This window comes from Passer montanus, unplaced genomic scaffold (assembly GCF_014805655.1).
Source record: "Passer montanus isolate IOZ18808 unplaced genomic scaffold, ASM1480565v1 scaffold43, whole genome shotgun sequence".
In the NCBI taxonomy this organism is placed as follows: domain Eukaryota; kingdom Metazoa; phylum Chordata; class Aves; order Passeriformes; family Passeridae; genus Passer; species Passer montanus.
This window is the reverse complement of record NW_024369151.1, coordinates 6,859,362-6,878,041: the sequence shown is the minus strand read 5'-3', so window position 1 is coordinate 6,878,041 and position 18,680 is coordinate 6,859,362. Positions and strand designations below refer to the sequence as shown.

The following is an 18,680-nucleotide window of genomic DNA, read 5'->3' as shown; positions in this document are numbered from 1 at the left end:
CCATTAAACTCATGGTATGCTTTTACAAGCCAGCATTAGGAGAGTCCAATTCTTCTTTCAAGTTGTTTTTCTCTAAGTGGACTTATATTGGTGAATATCAAATTCATCGAAAATAATCACATTTGCCCATTGTTTTTGACAAGTTATTGAGTTGTGGTGTTAATAAAATGGAGAGAATTGCTTGGCAGTGTCATGTCTGCACAAGGGAATTCTGTGAACTCATACATTTTCAGTTGCAAATGAATGTTTGTTTGTTCTGCACTTTGTAGCAGCTCTCCTCCTCAGAACACACACTGCTTTTAGATCTTTTATTTTGGTCTCTCTATAAAATATTGAAAACTGAAATCGCATCAGCTTAGGCTGTTAACTCGATGGCCTTATGGATTCAGAGACACCATGAGCCCGTTTGTGTCCTTGTCGTGCCCTTGCCAGGTGACCTTGGGGAAGGTGCTGAAGGTGATCGTGGTGATGCGCAGCCTCTTCATCGACCGCACCATCGTCAAGGGCTACAACGAGAACGTCTACACCGAGGATGGCAAGGTGGGTCACGGCCTCTCCAGCAGCCCTGCACTCCATCTGTTCATCTGCACTTCATCTTTATCTCTTCATCTGCACTTCATCTTTATCTCTTTACATGGCAGGAAACTGGGATCCCACTGCGGGCACCCTGGAAATGCAAAACTGGCAAAAGACTCGGAATGTCGGCAGAATGTTCCAGTTTAAATCTGTCTTGTTTTGCTTGGGTTTTGCATCCCTAAATCTCTGAGTTCTTTCTAAGCTCTGAAGCCTTAGCTTGAATTTCTGATTGATCACCTTAGACCTCAGTTGCTGTGTTTGTGTAGTGTCTGCTGAGAAAACATTTTTGCAGTGTACCAGCACATCAACAGCCCAAGGTTCAGCTTTCTCTTTTCTGAGAGCCATTGAGAAACCTTGGGCTGGTTTTTTTTGGCTTGGTAAACACAACCGAGAGGATCACTGGTAGGTGCTCCTCAAGAATTTGCTTCCCAGCAGCAGCACATCTTGAACAGCAGCTACTACAGCAAGCATTACCTGATTCCACAAGTGATTTATTTTGTGAACAGCTCACCCTGCTTGAACCCTGAGATTTCCTGTTCCTGCACACACTCCATATGGCTCTCCTCAGCACATCAGGAGATGTTAACAGGACCTGACGGCCTTAGCTCAGCTCAGGTCTCTTTCCAGGGTGGAAGAATCTCTGTTCCCAAGAAATCTGCCAGGACTCTCCATTCCACTAACAGCACTAAATACCTCCATGTTTCACTTTGTCTCTCTGGAGCTTTCTCTTCTGCTTATGAAGCCTATTAAAATAAGAAGTTCATTATATCAAGATGAATATTTGGCACCCATAGGCCATGTTATAATGAGGTGAGACTTCTATTCCTTTCAAAAGTGATAACTGTGTTTCAGCACACAGAAGCACGTTGTGTGCTGACCCAGAGTTCAGCAGCTCTGGGTCTGAACCTCTGTTCTCTGGGAAAGGCCAGGAGCTGAGCTGCTGAAGGAAATAGTGCAGCTCCATTTCCCAGGTGAGACATTCTTCCTCAAAGGGCTGAGGATTGGCCTAAGAAGTCGTAAAATAAAAATTGCTTAATTTTGATTTGCCTTTTTCAGATAGGCAGGTTTAAATACCAGTTTGCCACAGAAGCAGCTGCTCTCTACTCCCTGTATATTTGCATATAAATACAGAGCTCCAGCACCAGCCCCTCTTCACCCCAAGTTCTGCATGGAAGTGAAATGATGGTCTGCTGAGAGAGCACTGACAGTGTGTGATGGATTCCCATGTCACACTTCATTTGGGTGTGCTCGTTTTCTCTGATGAATCCAGTTTCCTTTGAAGCTCCCTTGAAATACAATAATGCTATATATGCTGAAAAGCTAAGTAAGGAGTTCCTTTCTGAAACTCAGCATCTGGCACTGGGATTCTGTTCAGCTCAAGGTGAACTCTCCTGGGAGCTGCACATTGTTCCTCTGCCATCGTTTGCTGCCCGGGGACAGCAGGACTTGCCAAGGCCAGCTCTGGGCACGGGGCACTAACCTTTGCCTGTGTCAGTGGGGAGCAGTTCTGCTCCTCCAGAGCATTGCTGTTAACACCTGGCTTATTTCTTGCTTTAAGCCAGTCTGCAGGGGAGTCTGTTCTTTACTCATTTAGCTTTGTGTCCAACCCTGGGCTGTGTGACTGCTCCTGCAAGGCTGCACCAACCTGTGACCTTTACGTGGCACTTTGCTATTCCAGTGGGCATCCCAGAGATTTTGCAAACCTGAAGGTCTCTGTTTTAGGTATAAATAGGAACATTTCATTTGACTGAAGTAGAATTGGAGTTGGAGCCACTTAAATCATGAGCAAATTTGGCTTGGAAGATTAAATAAATGCGTAGTTTGCTAGTTTTGCCAACTGGAGCACATATTGACAAACAGTGAGCTCCTTTTTTTTCTGTCACTAATTAACTACTCTGGTAATTGGAGAATAAGAATTAAGATTGTGCTCTCACAATGATTTGCTTTCCTTATTGTGCCTGCTGGGAATGAGCGATTGCAGTCAGTTAAGAACAGAGTCCATTGCAATTCCTTCCCTGTCACAACAGATGCTGTTGGGAAGGTACTTCAGTGAGGCTTCTACACCATTCTGGCTTCTCAGTTGCTAGCCTGATAGCATGAAAAATGCACCAGAATTAAGGAGAAACACACAAAAAAAGTAAGAAAAAGATCAGTGAGTATCATCCTTATTAAATAACAGAAATATGGAGAACCCTCAGGAACACAGTAGGCGGTGATAATTTTTCCAGGGAGCAGTTTACACAGTCATTGTTGATTTGGGACTTAGCTTGTGTATTCCTAGGAAACATTTAATATTTGTAAACAAGAGGGAGATGAGGAATTAGGTGCTAACATGCAATATGGCAATGCTGAAGTGCCTCTTTTCTGTAAGGCACGCTGAAGAAGGGACACTGGATAAATCTTCTTTGCACTTAAATAACTGGATGAGGCTCTGTTGAGTTACCCTCCAAACTGCACACACTGGAAAGTACAAAAAGTGAAATTCAGTGGAAGAAGACTTTTTATAAGTAGAGAGGATGTATTCAGTGGTATTTAAAAAAGAGGAACTGGCCATCACTGGGAGACTGGTCACACAGACACTGTGAGAAATGGGCTGTGCACAGAAGAGGCCAAAGATTGCTCTGATCAGAGCAGTCCTCATTTATAACTGAAAGTACACTGGGTTTTAGCAAATTCTGCGTTGCTGGGAAGAAAAAAGGAAGGGAGAAGGGCTAGCAGCAGAGCTGTTGAGACTCTCTGGTCCTTCATACAGCCAAGCCTGCCAAAAAAACCCCAAAATCTGGTTTTTTTTCCTGGTTGTGGAGCTGCACAGTGACACACCAGCAGTTACCCAGGAAAGCTGACATTGCATTTTCCAGGTTGCTTTATCTTGCTGTGTGCTCACACATTGAGCTGTGCAGGTTGACAGGTGATTACATGACAGCCTCACGTGGTCTCTGCCGAGGTCTCCCTAAATTGGGTTCTCCCTCTTACTCATTTAAATACTTTCGAAATTAAGGTGAAAGAGCAGAAGTTTTAAGCTTGCAGTGAGTAAAACAAGACCAGCCATTCTGAGGTTTTATTTTCAAGCTTTGCTTATACAGAGAATCATTGCATTTCTTAAGTGCCTCGTGTACCTCTCTCGTGAATTATTCACAGACCCTGCAGAATGTCTTTGCCAAGCTGCCAGCTGCATAACTTGGACATTTTTGGTGCCACTTTGCAAAAACAATAAGTGAGATCTGGCAGGCTCTGACATGTCGTGGGTGCTGGACCTGCTCACAGTTGATATTGCTCACCATCCTAACCCTTCATGTCCACCACAGACTGATGCATTTTAATTACCCTCATGATTTTAGTGGTGGCACAGTGCCACCCTTAATTTCAGACTGTGACACGCTTGTTGTGTGTTGAAATTTAACCATGGATGGTAATTAATTACTAGTGTTTTCCTGATTCCTGACTAAATGAAGCTATGCAGCTCATCTTCACAGGGCAGCTGAGTCATTGGCCTGCCAACAAAAAAAAAATCATATTGGGATTTTTTGGCATGATAATGCTGTGCTTTTCTTTGGATGCAGAGACCAAGAACCACCTTGACAGGGCATGTGGGCACTTCACATCACTGCCTAGCCAAATTCCTATTTTGCATCCCTTAGACTTAACTAACGGAACATAAGTGTCTCTGTTGAATTCTCATGTTCAGGAACTTGGGTTATGTTAATGCTATGGCTTCATTAATTACCCCATATCAATAAGAAAAGGCAGCTTTTAGCCTCCTAGCGTAAGAGAGGAGAAGAAATAGTAGTATCAAAGGAAAGCTTCAAAGACAGGCAGAGCTGTCTCTGGGGTAATTTCTGATCCCTGCATTCTCACCACTTCAAAGCTGGCTGTGTGTGTGTTTGGGTGAAGGGGGGGTTGAATCTGATTTCTCTAATAAGTGTTGGCACCGGACCTGTTTGATATGGGATGCAGGGAACATTCTGGTTTGTTATCGCCTTTGAAATCGCTCTGCGACCTTCAGAAAACGGCCTCTTGTTCCAGCTGCTGGGGCTGGCTGGGGAGAGGGGCACTGGGGAGAGAAAGCCCCTGTTTCATTCACATGCAGAGGATGCCCTGAAATTGTGCTTTCAGCAGTTTTTTAGTTACAAATGTGTGTCTTGATTGAAAGTGAAAAGTTGAAGAATAATAGACCTATAACGATGCATTCTTTAATCTGCCTCTGCCTTAATCCTCAATTTCAGGAGGGAAAGGTGGGCACTCATTTAGGATGTATGCGTGGAGCAGGGGCTAGTGGCTTTTTCTTTCTTTCTTTTTCTTTCTTCCTTTTTTAACATGGATAACATCACGTCTGTAAGACAGGCATTCATTACTTTTTCAGCATTCCCATCTCCATGCCAACTAATGAACATTCAGAACCTGTTGGACTCATCTTAAAGCAGCATCTGAAGTGGACTTTTTTTTTGAGCCTAACTAGAGAGGATCACATACTTGGTTTGATCACTGGAGATTAGCAAACCATCTATACATTCCAATTACAGCAACTCTGCAGTCAAAGAAAACCTGTAAATTACATTAAAACAGGAGGGTTTTTTAAAATATACATTAATTTTTTATTTTCACATGTAGGCTTTTCTGATCTGGAAGTGCAGTGATGCCTTCCCAGCAGGCCCAGGTGGGATAATAAATCAAGCCTGGGTCAAGGTCTGGGCTGCACCCTGAGCGTTCACAGAGGTTCTTGATCTCACCCCAAGAGCCAGGCAGTGTTACAAGGTTTGCAGGGAGGTGCCTCAGGGTACTCCTGTGTCCATCCAGCCTGCAGAAGGCATTGAGACATCAGCTGCCTCTTGTCTCAGGGCAAGGTCAGCGGTGCTGAGCCGTGAAACATCGATCCTGGAGCAGCTTTGGAAGTTTTAGCAGCACGTCCTGTCCACTCTGAGCACTGGGGACTCAGGAGTCACTGCTGGGCAGGATTTGGACGTGGGCCACTTCACACTGCTGCTCCTAAAAGAGTGAGAGCTTTTAGCATTCTGACCATTTTTAGCATGGTGAATTAATCACTTGGACTCAGCATCCTTCCCCCTCGCTTCCCTCACCTCCCTCTAATGTGTTTTACTCACTTCATATGACTTCCTTCATTTCAGCCTCTTTTGGTGCCTTTGGAGAATCTTGTACTGTCAGTTAGAAAGGATGGGCACCTAAGGCAGAACTGAAATAATCAGTTGTACCAGAAAAAGAGATAACCCCCCTTGTGAGAACACGTGTGTCCAACCATGGTATCAGGCACTAGAGGAGCTAACCCTGCTTCATAAATACACTCAGAAGTTCTTCTGTCTAGACTAAGACTCCTGAGATTAATGCTTTATCAAACACCTTTCCCATGACAAGTTCTGTGCATACAGAATTGTTGAGTACACTGGGATCTGTTGGAAAAAAAAAGTGATTTGCAAGTCTGGGGTTGATGGAAGCTCCTCTTGTTTTTCCCTGCTGCTTTTCCTTGACAGAGTCTGAGATGTTCCACAGGGCTGGCTAAGAGAGCATTAACATGTCAGTAGGAATTGTTAAACACCAGAGCCACTGGGCTAATAAATCTTAAATTTCAATTTTGTACTTCTAGTTTGTGTGTAGCTGAGCACACATTGAAGTCATGGATGTATGCAGTTATCTACAACCTTAAATCTCTCGTAGTGTGATTTTTGTCTGCAAATGTAAATGCAGTTTCCTGAGGGATGTTTTATTTAGCCCCAGTAGACCCAAAGCTTTGGCTTAATTCAGCTAAATGCTCTTTGTGTCGTTGGTAACTGAATCACTTATTCAACACAAGACAAGCATAAACTTAATAAAAATGCCCTCATTTTAGAAACACACTCAAGCTGATGAATATTTGCATAGATCAGCCACAACCCCATACAAATGAAGATTTTGCTTTTTTAAAGAGAACTCATTAATTCAACAGGTCTTGTATGTATAATGTTTTTATTGAAACTCTGCTGAACTATGTTCATTCTTCATTGCAATACAAAGGAAATCTTATGTTATTAATTCCCTTTCTTAGATTGCAGCAGGTGAGGGCAAGGGGTCAAAAGAGTGAACTCAGAGATGCATCTTTGTTGATCCCTTTTCTCTCCAAAGCTGCTTCTTTATCTGTAGTAATAGATAACTTTTTTCTTTTTTTTTTTCCTACTGTAGCTTGACATATGGTCTAAATCCAACTATCAAGTTTTTCAGAAGGTAAGCCTCACATCATTTCTCTCTACCTAAGGCACATATGTGGAATTGGTTTTAAATATCTGGGCTCTTATGTTAAATAATTCAGAATTTATTCTTTGTCATCACAACTTGCAAATAGCAAACAATAATCTGTAATGATGGAAAACTGTGAGTAGAAAAGAAGATCACTTCTAGTGTTATTTAATTTGGATTTATTTCCCATCACAGTTCCAGTCCATGGTTTGGAATAGGAAATCAGAGATTATACTACACTAGACTTAAAATTTCATGAGAAATCTTTGAGCATTCCCTTCTTCAGTTTAAATCTTTTTGGGGAGAAAGGACTGTTTCAGGTTCATTTGGATCTTGCTTTGTTGTTTTCATTGGGGTTGGTTGCCTCGCATTCCTGTGAGCTTGAGTTTAATAAACCAGTGGAACCCCTTTCCAAAATGAGTTTGGAAATATTTTCCATGACATTATTTTTGCCTGCCCTTCCTCCCACGATGGTGTAAGCAAGAGGAGGGACTTACTGGAATGAATGTTATGCCATAAAGTAAGAGCAGCCTGATGAGAGAATGGCAGCCATAAAAATAAAACTGCTAAGAAGGTTAAAGTGTGTTTTAGAAAGATCTATATCTTGCTATTTTCAAGGAAGGGAAGATTTCTCTTTGAAGGCTTCTTGTCAGAATGCTGTAAGTTCAGATTGATCCAAGTTTAAATTCCAGTTTCCCTACCCTCAAGCCCCAGTTCAAGGAGCTGGAGCCTCCAGCTGCTGCTCTGGCTCCTTTCATCCTCCTTTGGAGTTTGTGAAGCAAATGGGGGTCAGGGACTCGAAAGGGCTTAAAAACAGGGGTCAAAACTCTGGCATCTTGGCTGTGCTTGTGCAGCTCCCTTCCAGGATTTCAGAGGCACTCAGGAGGGGAGAATGTTGATCTGGGATGTTTCCCTGCTGCAGATCAAAGGACAGCTTTTGGGGAGCTTGGTTGCTCTCCCTTCTCTGCCTGGCATTAAAGCGAATTTTTGCTGCAGTTGATTCTTTACCCCGGAGATTAGTGGTTTAAATATTCTTTCTATTTTAGCATCAAGTAGGGTAATAGAGCAGGAAGTAAAACAGCATTTGTTTATCAGCCTGCTTTAAAGTGATTTTTTGCAGTGGAGTAAATGTAAGGTTCTGGAATGACCTGCATCATCTCAATTTCCCAATGTGTGTGTTTGGTTGTACACTCATTTGGGCATAAAATTGTCCTCCTGGATGTTTTGGTTTAGAATAACTTGAAAGGGTAAAGTCATATTGCTGAAATTTGTGTTAAATGATAATAAATAATCAGGTTTTGATGATAAAATTGTCTCTAGCAAGATAACAGAGTTCAGTAAATGTCCAGTTTGCTTAGATGTCCATGTTAAGGGCTCAGGGTGCATAAATAAGTGGAATAAATTTCCCTTCATGTCCAGGTGATGCTTTAAAGCAAAAGCTGGAAGAGATCAGTGAGAAAACATAAAATACCCCTCTTCCTGCTACCTCTGTGGCTGCAGTATGGATAAATGAGAATCTTTGTTCTCTTCCTAAGTTCCTGTTGTTCAGTTTTCTCTAAATTAGTAATATTAACCAAAAAATAAATCCAACCCAGAAAGACTTGAGGGAAAGGGTGTTTTGTAACCAGCAGAACAACTGTCTGTGGGGGGTTTTTATAGTAGTTTCATAGATTTTGTTGCTGGCTCTGTCTCTGTGTTACCTTGGACACCTTCACCTCTCTTTGGCTGAGTTTCTCATCCCTCAGGCTGGGGTAATATTTGCTGACTTCACAGGAGCTCTCACTGAATTGGTTGCATGGAGCTCTCAGATTCTTGCCTGAGAAATGTGATAAAAATGCAAGGTGATGGCAGCTTCTAATCAATAGGTGGTGTAGATTGAGCTGATAGTTGAAGAAGTTAAGGCTGGGACCCACGTCAGGTTTTCAAACAGGTGATAGAAAGTGCTGTGGCTCAGCATAGTAAATTCTCTGTGGTGCAGTGCTTGGTTTGATTTCCTCTTTATTCTCTAAAGCTGCACTTGTGTCTATTTGCAATACCCAGGAGTAGTGATTTAGGAGTAGCAAAATGAAGGAAATAGATAAAATAGTGTTACAGAAACTATTACACACTGTTAGCAGGGTAGGATCTGTACTGCAGGATTTTCTGAACAAATGTTTTCATGCCACTAAAAAATCATGAGTAAATGTGTCAGAGCACATCTGAATGTTCTTGAAATGTGTTTCTCATGGCAGTCACCAGCATGGCAATGTGGAAGAAGGAAAAACAGGGATGAGTAACTGCTGCCCCCGTGGAGGAGGCTGGGCAGCCCTTTCTGCTGCCTTTAAATGTACAGAAGGACAAGGCTGTTCCTCTTTAAAACCCCAACCAAAGTTCCCAAAATCTGTCTTTAATGATAACACAGCAACATCTGGAGCTCCCCAGGTCCCTGCCTGGGGGAGCTGCAGTGCTGTCAAATCCCCACAGGGCTGCAGCACGAATTTCTAGGTTAAGGACCAGAGACCTCTGATCTTCAATCCAACCCTGTCAAACCAAGCTAAATTTGTCCTGACTTTTTGTTTGCAAACATTGGCTGTGTCAGCAAGGCTTTTCTCTCTCCTTCTTATTAGGCAGGGGACCTGGGTGTGTGTGATTTGATGGGGGCCAGCTCCTGGAGGGCCCATTACTGTTCCAGTGTACAGTTATTTTCCCAGTTCCCTGGAGATTTCCTGAATCTGGTCCTGGGGTGAAGAAACCTTACAGGCACTGAATGCAGCAGCAGGGTTAGATCCAGAGAATGGAGCTGGGAAATAAGAGAGGGGAATGCTGAAAGGGCAGAAGCACAAGGAGCAAAGAAAAGGTTTTTCAGGCTTCCATGTTGGTGTGACATTTAAACTCCACAGGAGCAGCAAATGTTTTCATCTTAAACCTCCTAATTTTAACACCTCGTGCCTCTTGATCCACTAAAGCAAGAGGAGGAATAAAACAGGAAATCAGGAAAGATTTTGAGGCTTAAATCCTGGTGTACATGAAGGCTGCATAATTCCAGAGGGTTCAAAATTCTAATTGTAAAGAATGGTGTGCAATATTCCTAACTTTGCATTCAAAAAAAGAGGGAAGAACAGAATTTTGGAGCTGCTGTGAGGGGATCAGACTGGGAGATGGTGTCAAACAGCTGCTCAGTTAAGAGCAGCATAGCTGGTGTTGCTGGGTTCTATGAGGAGGTTGGCTGTTTAAATCTTATTCAGAGGCTTTAAACCCATATATTTCATTCAGTCCCATCCTTATTTTCACCTAAACAGTCTCACCAGTTCTAGCAGTGCCACAAATTGGTTGTGGTTTTGCTTGATCTGCTTCTCCCCCAAGCAGATTTCCACCAGAACTTGGAGAAGCTGTTTGTGAGCTGTGTGATCCCAAAGTGCTGCCATTTTCACCAGCACAAGGGCACATAAGTATTGTAATGTATGAAGATGTATTCTTGTCAATAATCTCAGAGTGAGATCACATGCAGGATGAATGCATGCATGAGACAAAGCGTGGGCTGTGCTGCTGCTGCTGCTCAAGGAGAGGAGCTGGGCTGCTCCAGGGTCACCTGCACGGCTGCTCCTGGGCAGGATCAGCCCTTGGCTCTCCTCAGAGACCTCCCTGAGTGAAATAAAACCTCTGTGACCCAGTCCAAGTAAGCAGAACACGCAAAATAATAGCTAAACTCTGTGAGCTCTGAAAAGAATGGGTAAATCCTGTGTTTCAGAGGAGTGGGGTTTTCCTGAACTGGGAGTGGGGAAGGGTGTGTAAAGATTTGTGTGAGTTCCTCAGTGCCTGTTCCATCCATCATCCTTCCCAGCACCTCTCAGGCACCACGTTCTGTGCTCCACATTCCCTCCAGAGAGGCTCTGATGTGTTCCTGGAGAGAAGATTGAGTGATGGGAATCCTTGGAAATGAACAAAGGCATTCGTGCAGTTTTCCACGCTATGAAAGATCTAAACACTAATAAAACAACTTCCTTCTTTTTCTTTCCCTCAGTGCTGTGATCAGCCTTCACAGCTCATTGCTACAGGCTACTGTTAAGGCCATGAACTTACAAGGGTTTGGGGAAAAAAAAGTTTAAAACCTTCCAGGGGATTTAAAGAATCCCTTTATATTAGATGGAGTTGTCAATGCCATGCTTGAGGGGATAAACCAGTTAGTGGCAAGGAAAGTTGTGGCTCTTAAAGGAAGTTCTGCACTCACTTCTGAGAAGGATATTTCCTGGCAGTGAGATGAATACTTGGGCAGAGGGAGAGCTTTTATAATTCAGTCATGGGATGGTTTTGTTAAGCCAGGTGTAGCTGCATTCACCTGGTCTGTGGTGGAGCAAAGCTGTGCCTTAGGTCTTTGCTTTTGTGCTGCTTCTCCCAGTTACAGGAAGCACTTGCTCAGCCTTCTCCCCCTGTAAATTGTATAATTTATTTTTATAAATGGATTTTCCAGCTTTGGGAATGCTGTATGACTAACCAGTGTCATCAAAGCCCAATAAAGCCATTTTTGGATGTGTCACCTTTGGAAAACTCACTACTGTTCCAAAGCATTACAACTCTTCTTGTGAAAAATTGAGACTTTTTGCCAAATTTGTTTTTTCCATGTCACTGAAGTCTCTTTTCCTCAGTCTCCAAGTGCTTGGTTAAACAATGGCTATTTTATTTAGCAGAATTTTGCTGCAGGAGATTGCCTTGTTTTTCCTTTTTTTTTAGACAAGAAACACAAGTGCTTTTCAATAGATGAATTGTGAAATATTGAGCTCTTCTGCAAGATCTCTTGAAAATCCATTTCAAGGTCCAGAGCAGAGCTATCCCAATCGATGTGTGCTCCCCTGAATATGCTTCCCTATAAAAAAAAAAGTACAGAAATTAGAAAGTGACTGATAACTTAGACAGCAGTAGGTAAGGCACAATGATAAAAGTGGAGTTAATAAAATAAAACCCTGAGATGAACAAAATATCATCCTACACCCAGAATAAATTAGTTTCTGATTCCAGCTTGGCTGGAAGAAAAAGTGTGTCCCTTAAGTGAGCTGGCACATCCACAGTTTGTTTTGCTTTGCTTTGCTTTGGTGTGAAATTGTGTTGCCATTAGGAAAGCTGGGTATTGATCTTTCGGGATTTTTTTTTTTCTTTTCCCCCTCCTCTTTTTTTTCCTTTTTCCTCTTCTTTTTTAATCTTTTTCAGTTTGTGTTTTCTCTCATTGTCTGTAATCCTGGGGGGGTTAAATTCTCACTCCCATGCCCTGGGCAGTTTTTCCATGGCCCAGCTCTTTTCTGTTTGACATCACGTTCTTTGCTGGCTTGGGAAGGGGTGGGGAGTCATTCCTTGACTTTTCCTCCTCAAATGTGACACCCACTTTGATCTTTTTTAGCTACCAGCTCTTGCTTAGGGTAGAAATTGCCTTCTTTTCAGTGCAGAAGGCATTATTAGTGTTCCAGCAATGCTGGGATGGCTTTCATCTCCCCCAGGAATCTCATTATCTTTACATTACAATAGCAACAGCATATGGGCAACTTTGCCAAAGTGGCCAGTCAATTTAAATTTGTTAATAGCAGTATTTTTTAAGCAACTTCCTTGGGTGCCAAGAGAAAACAACTTTGTTGTTCAGGAGGGAAAAAAAAACAAAAAACAAACCACAGTTTGTTAGAAGTAGAAATACAGCAGAAGGAGAACGGCTGCTCATAAATATCTTCAGAACTTCCTATTCTTTGACATGTCTGCTACTATCCTGTAAAAGCACCACCTCAAAAAAAAATTCAGATAGCTGGTGGGGCTTCTGAGCACTGCATGAGATGTGTTTGGAAGAAATGGCTGGTTTGAGTTATGCTGTGCTATTAATGCACAGTTCATCACATTATTTCTCATATTTATTTTTACATGGTAACGTAGAAATGGCTAAAACAGGCCGAGGTCCTTTTTGTGAATATTTTTGCAAACTCACCAGGATGTGCAAAGTCCTGAAAGTTTTTCCTTCCAAATGTCAGAATCCCATGTGAGTTCCTGCTGTGAGGGAGCTGGGTGTGTGAGAATGATGGGGAGCAGATCCTGGGTCTGAAATAGCAGGAAAACTCAGAACTGGATTCAGACAGACTGATGTGATGGAGAGCTCTGTGGAGGAAGTTTGTGTGGTGTGAATGAGAGCCTGGCTATGCATGGATTTATTCAGGGATGTATCTTTGGCAGAACCACCTCCCTGAATAGCTTCAAGCACGAGCCTCTCTTGTCTCCAGTGAAGCTTGGAGAGCTGCAACTCCCATTGCTGAATTGGACTTGACTGCAAATGGGAGCAACTGGAGCTAGCTGGGAATAGCAGTGGGAATTTCAGTGGGAATTTCAGTTCTCACTTCCTCTTGCTCAAAGTTTGCTATAGTCTGTGGACTGGCCCTGAGAAGAGTTCCATTTCCCCATGCCAGAACTAGAAAATACAATTAAATCACTCTCTATAAAGTCATGTGTTTTGTTGGAAGCTTTGACATTACTGATGAGGACCATTGAGATTCATGAGTTGAAATCTGTGAAAGAGCTCTTGTGGTTGTGTTGTTGTTTTGAATTCTTTATTGTCCAGCATAAAGAGTTTTTCCAATAATTTCTTGCATTCAACATGGAATTTCTAAGAAGCAGTAAGCTGTTGACTGTGCTTAACAACTGACAGGCTGAATACTGGTAGAAAATTGTATCATAACTGTCAGAAACTGTCCCTTTCAGAATAATTTGAAAAACTGTACTTATTAAAAAATATATATATCTGTCAGCATTGGTTAGTTTTCCTGATTTTTCTTTAATTATTCTTGTTATTATAAATACACATTTTATATGTATTGTGTGCATGTGCAATTCCCAGATGTGTGATCTCGTTATGGCTCTGTCTGGGAAATTAAAAGCTTTTTATCAGAAATCTTTTAGTAATGCACGTATTTATAAACCATAATCATATTAATTGATTCCTGATGTCAGAGGAAATGAAACTGAGTAATTCTTGTACTCCCTGCTTTGCTACCTCCCCGTGGAATTCATAGTTTTCCTGCTCTGTGTGAAATGGGGAGTGAATAAAGGTATTTTTTTCCTTTGGTCTGCTGCAGGTGACAGATCATGCAACCACTGCCCTGCTGCACTACCAGCTGCCCCAGATGCCAGATGTGGTGGTCAGGTCTTTCATGGTAAGTGTGTTGGAAAACACCTTTTCCCAGCCCATTTTGAGTGTGTTGGCAGTGATTGACACCAGGCAGTTCTGGTGCAGTTGGAATTTCCCCAGATCAAACAAACTGGAGACTCTGATGCTTTGTGTCTCCTGCCTGGACAGGGATGAAGAGCCCATCCCCATTTCCCTGGAATTGGTGTTGGAAAACTGAGCTGGGAATGGCTCCTCTGTCCAGGTCTCAGCATTGGCCTGATGATTCCTGTCTGCAAAGGTCTGGGTTATCTGGCACAACAGGAGGAAAAACTCCCTCAACCAAACTCTGTCCTTGGCCCAGCCCTGGATGTACAAAATCTGCTCCACTGGCAGTGCCCTGGTAAAAGAAAATTGAAATTCCCAGTATTAGTAACCCAGCTGAGGAGCTCGCCCAGTATGGGAAGGGATGGGCATTATTTACAGAAGGTTCCTTTTTTATCCAAACTTTGTTCCTGTGCAGCAGCAGCTGCTTGGAGAAGCAAGGAAATACAGGAGTATTCAGATCTTCTCTGACTGAATAAAATTAATCCAGTGCAATTCTACCTTGATGTACAGATTTAAGTTTATCCCCTTTAATTCTTTTTGTATTTAGAATCCTATTTGTGATATAAACTTGCATAAGAAGCAGCCGTGTTAATCAGAGGGTGAATACAAGGAATTAAGGTTTAGAATTCCTTCTACCAAGATGAATTTTGGCAGTGGAGGCTCTTGCAGTTCTCTCTGCTACAGTCAGAGGAGGATTTGGGGAGAGATTTTCTTTACAATTCAGGCTTTTTCCTCCACTTCCTTCCTTTATGTTGCCCCTTCACCTGGAGCAATGCAGCTGAGACTTTGGGAAACAGAAATCTCATTTTGCCATTCGCTGTCTTTAGGAGTGTCTAGCACCATTTCTCTTACATCCTTAATTTCCAGTTGCAATTTCAGAGCAGTCAGGCTCTCCTCCCTGCTGTGCTGGATTGGTTATTTAATAAAAAGGCCACTAAGATGAGACGTTTGCAAAGTGCATCTTAAAATAATAGGTTTTGAAAGGTGAAAGCAACCATTACTGGTCAGATCCATGTTCAACATGGTCCTGAAAATGAATGTTGAGTAGAACAAGTGCTTTGTGTGAGCCAAGGCCCTGCTGTATTGATCAGAGAAAACACCACAGCTTCCAACAAAGCAAAACCAGCACAAGTGTCAATATGTTGGGCCTTTCAGCTGTCTCTTGTGCAGTCCACATGACAGGATCTTCTGGAGCCCTAATTTTCTGATGGGAATGTAGAAACCATTCCTTTCTTTTCTGTCAACACACGTCTCAAGTGCACTATTTAACTTCATTTACCTATTTTTGTATTATGGCTCAGAAAATTCGATTTCTCGACAGTGCAAGCAAAACCCATCCAGGCTGAAGTAAATAACAGCAATTTACTTGTAGAGTTGTGTTGCCCTTGTCCCCACGTTTACTGCTCAACCCAGACAAGATCTAGTTCTTCTGGAGGAGAGTTATTGACAGCCCAAGGTTTGGTTGCTATAGAGAAGACTCTGATGAAGATGGAAGGATTTGTTTCAATAAACTCAGCTGACCTCTTCTTTAGAGAACAATTTTCTCTTATCGATGTAACTCAATAGGACTTTAAATGACAAGATTCATGTGCATCCTTCACAGTATAAATCTGCTGGTCTAGGGCTTTTTTACTTGTGTATCTCCTTGAGTGGGGAATTGGGTTATGCAATGCTCATTGCTGCGTGTGACGATGGCAACAACCCATTTCAGAGCAGGAACTTTGTGAGGGAACATCTGAACTGACCCTGTGCTGTTCAGCACCACTGGCCTTTTATTTATTTTATATATATGTAGTCATCAGTGTAATCAGGTTTAAAATGGCTCAGTATTTTTATGACCAGGGAGTATTGATCCTGAAATCGCATTAGAGAGGAAGTTCATTAGCTGGATGTGGGAGTCCTTCTGTCTTCAGAGAGCCCAGCCTGGAGTGGGAGTGCAGCAGGGGGTGATAGATGCTCATGGCAAGACACAAACCAGTGCTCAGCTGGAGAAGGCACCACCAGGAGGAACAATTATATCCCAGTAAAAACGTGAGGCACGGCAGCACTCGCCTCCCCTCACAGTTCTGCAAATGCCTCCTGCTCACAGGGCAGGAATTTCTATTAACAAATTTGCTTAAGTGACTAAAAAAGAAAGAGATGATTAATAAGGTGGGAATTCAGCTCTATAACGGTCTTGTAGTCTTCAGTGTGCTTGTGTTGATAAAATCACCCTGCACCTCACTGGGGCCTGGCCAAAGCACATCCTCTGTCCTTGCTGCTCCTGTTTGACAAGAGTGATGCCAAAGTGGAACATCCCCATCCAGTTTTCTTTACTTTCTCTCCCTTTTCCTTTTAGACCTGGTTAAGGAGTTACATAAAGCTGTTCCAGGCTCCGTGCCAGCGCTGTGGGAAGTTCCTGCAGGATGGCCTGCCACCCACGTGGAGGGACTTCCGAACCCTGGAGGCTTTCCACGACACCTGCAGGCAGTAGGAGCCCAGAGGAGTCAGCACTGGGGGTGTGGGACAGCCCTGATGCCTCCACCCTGAACCTCCCTGTCCTGAGCAGTGAGGTTGCCCTGAAACATTTGACTCTGGAACAGCCAGAGGCACACATGAGACTGATGCATCTTGGAGGAGAGGCTGTGTGTGATCTGAAATGATCTGCCTGCAAAGACCTGGCAGTAATTACCATTACTCCAAAATTTAATGAAAATATCCACTGTACAGTTTGCGTTTTGTGACAGAATTTGCAATGCTGGGGACTTTTATAAGCTTGAAATAAATTTTGTATTCTCAAAATTTGTGCTGTTTGTTTCGTTGTTTGGTCAGCAAAACCTTTGGGTTTGGTGTGGATTTTTCAGTGCTGCTCTTTTCTTTGGGAGAACTGGAAACATTTAAACATGCTGAAATGTTGGGGGGAGGGAATTGTTGCAAGGCTGCTTATCTGAGTGCTGGGGTATTTTTGTGGGAGAGCAGATTATGGAGTTGATTAAACACAGAGTTTCAAAGGCATGTGGCAGCTTGGAAGATGCAGTGTAACTTTCTAATGCGGGGGAAACAGATGTTTCTCTTTACTGAAATTGTAATGAGAAACGTTAACAAAATCTGCATGTATTAAGTGGTTAGGAAACGTGTGATGAGCAGTGACAGTCGTGTTCTACAACTGAAATAATTCAGCCCTAAAGCAGAGTTTCTGCAGCACAGATACCCAGCGTGTTTCCTAAATGATTTAAAATGTACATGGAACACGCTGGAGAGAAGCAGGATCCCTCCCAGCAATCCCTGAGCTTGGGAGGGATGGCAGAGTTCCATCCTGTGAGCCTTGCCTGGTTTTCCTTTCCCCAGACACAGGGAAAGGTCCCTGGTCCTGTCCCAGGGGGTGTCGGGGGTGAAGTCTCTCCTCTGGTATTTTGCTGACTCCACACCTCCTGTGTCACCCCTACAGCCAATTTGATTAATTCCACTCTCATTCCCAACTTTTGCTGCTACAGACCACCCAGGCTTCAGTAATCAGCTGATTTGGGAGCTGGGAAGGGGAGCTCTGGAGGACTCTTGTCCCTCCATTAATTGTCAAATAAATTGACAGTGCTGCAGAGTCATTTTTGAGGTTCCTTCTGCCTTTGGACACGCTTCTGTTACAGCACTGGCTCGTATGAAGGAGAGAGAAATTGAAATAAAATGCATGTTTACGACTGTGGAGGCACAACATAGGGTGTGAAGCATGAGAGTGTGTGTTTGAGGATGTTAATAGTGAGATCTATATTTTTTTCACATTAATAATAACATTCCCAGTCACCAAACAGAAGAATTACCTTAGCACTGGGATAATGGCCATTTCAAACCCAGCTGCAGTTGAATTACCTAATGAAAACTTTTTGTGCTGTTACTTGACCCAAGCAGCCTTCTCAGTCCAAAGATCAGCCAAGACAGAACAATGTTTGCATCTTGGATGAGCCCAAGCCTTGGAAATAATCAGCCCCACTCTCCATCATGTTCCTGTGCTAATTAGAAGGCCTGGCTTTCTGATAGCATAAGCATTTTTTTTTGTTACCATAAAGGTCATAATATGATATCCAACCTGCTTTAGGCACTGCTGGCTGCTCCCTTCTGTTTATGCTTAAATAATGGTGTAGAAAGCAAATCCTGAGGTTCACAAAAGTGTGTGGAATCGTGTCTTGGCATTTGGAGATAATTAGTTGCAGAAAACAGCGTTGTCCAAGTCTGTTAATTGAGCCTGAAATTTTAAACCTGTAACTGGGGAGTCACACAATTCATTGTAAGCACCTCAGTACAAAAATAATTTGTCTTACTGAAGTGCAGCACAAACCCCTTTGTCACATCCCTTCCCCTGAGCTGCAGCAGGGGGATCAGGATCCTCTCCCCTCCCAGGGAGCTCTGTCCCTACAAGCCTTGGAGGGCAGCAGGGTGGGATATTCTCATGAGGGGCACTGGAACTCAGCTCAGGAGCTGCAGCAGTTTGGATTCAGTCTGTGCCTGTCCCTGCTCGTTGTCCTGGCAGTCCAGAGCCTGGTGGCAGGGCCTGGTTATCCCTGGGATGTGGATTCCCGAGGAAAGCAGAGCCCTGGCATGTGGATTCCCAAGGAAAGCAGAGCCTGCTCTGAGCGTGAGGGCTGGAAACTGGGAGGTACAGAGCCATTCTCACAGAATTTCTGTGGTTTTTCTCAGC

General features: G+C 43.1%; 1 protein-coding gene across 3 annotated transcripts in view; it reads left to right on the top strand.

Annotated features, from left to right (window-relative positions):
- The window catches only part of MED27 (mediator complex subunit 27), an 83,875-nt gene extending 67,083 nt beyond the window's left edge, over positions 1-16,792 (top strand). Inside the window, exons 5-8 of one of the 3 annotated variants that reach the window (XM_039720146.1) lie at positions 433-540; positions 6,745-6,786; positions 13,875-13,952; positions 16,350-16,792. In XM_039720146.1, the coding sequence (XP_039576080.1) occupies positions 433-540; positions 6,745-6,786; positions 13,875-13,952; positions 16,350-16,484 (363 nt within the window). In that variant the 3' untranslated portion in view covers positions 16,485-16,792. The remainder of the gene's footprint in view (positions 1-432; positions 541-6,744; positions 6,787-13,874; positions 13,953-16,349) is intronic. The other 2 variants (XM_039720144.1, XM_039720145.1) reach the window with 2 other exon arrangements.
- The last annotated feature ends 1,888 nt before the right edge of the window (positions 16,793-18,680 follow it).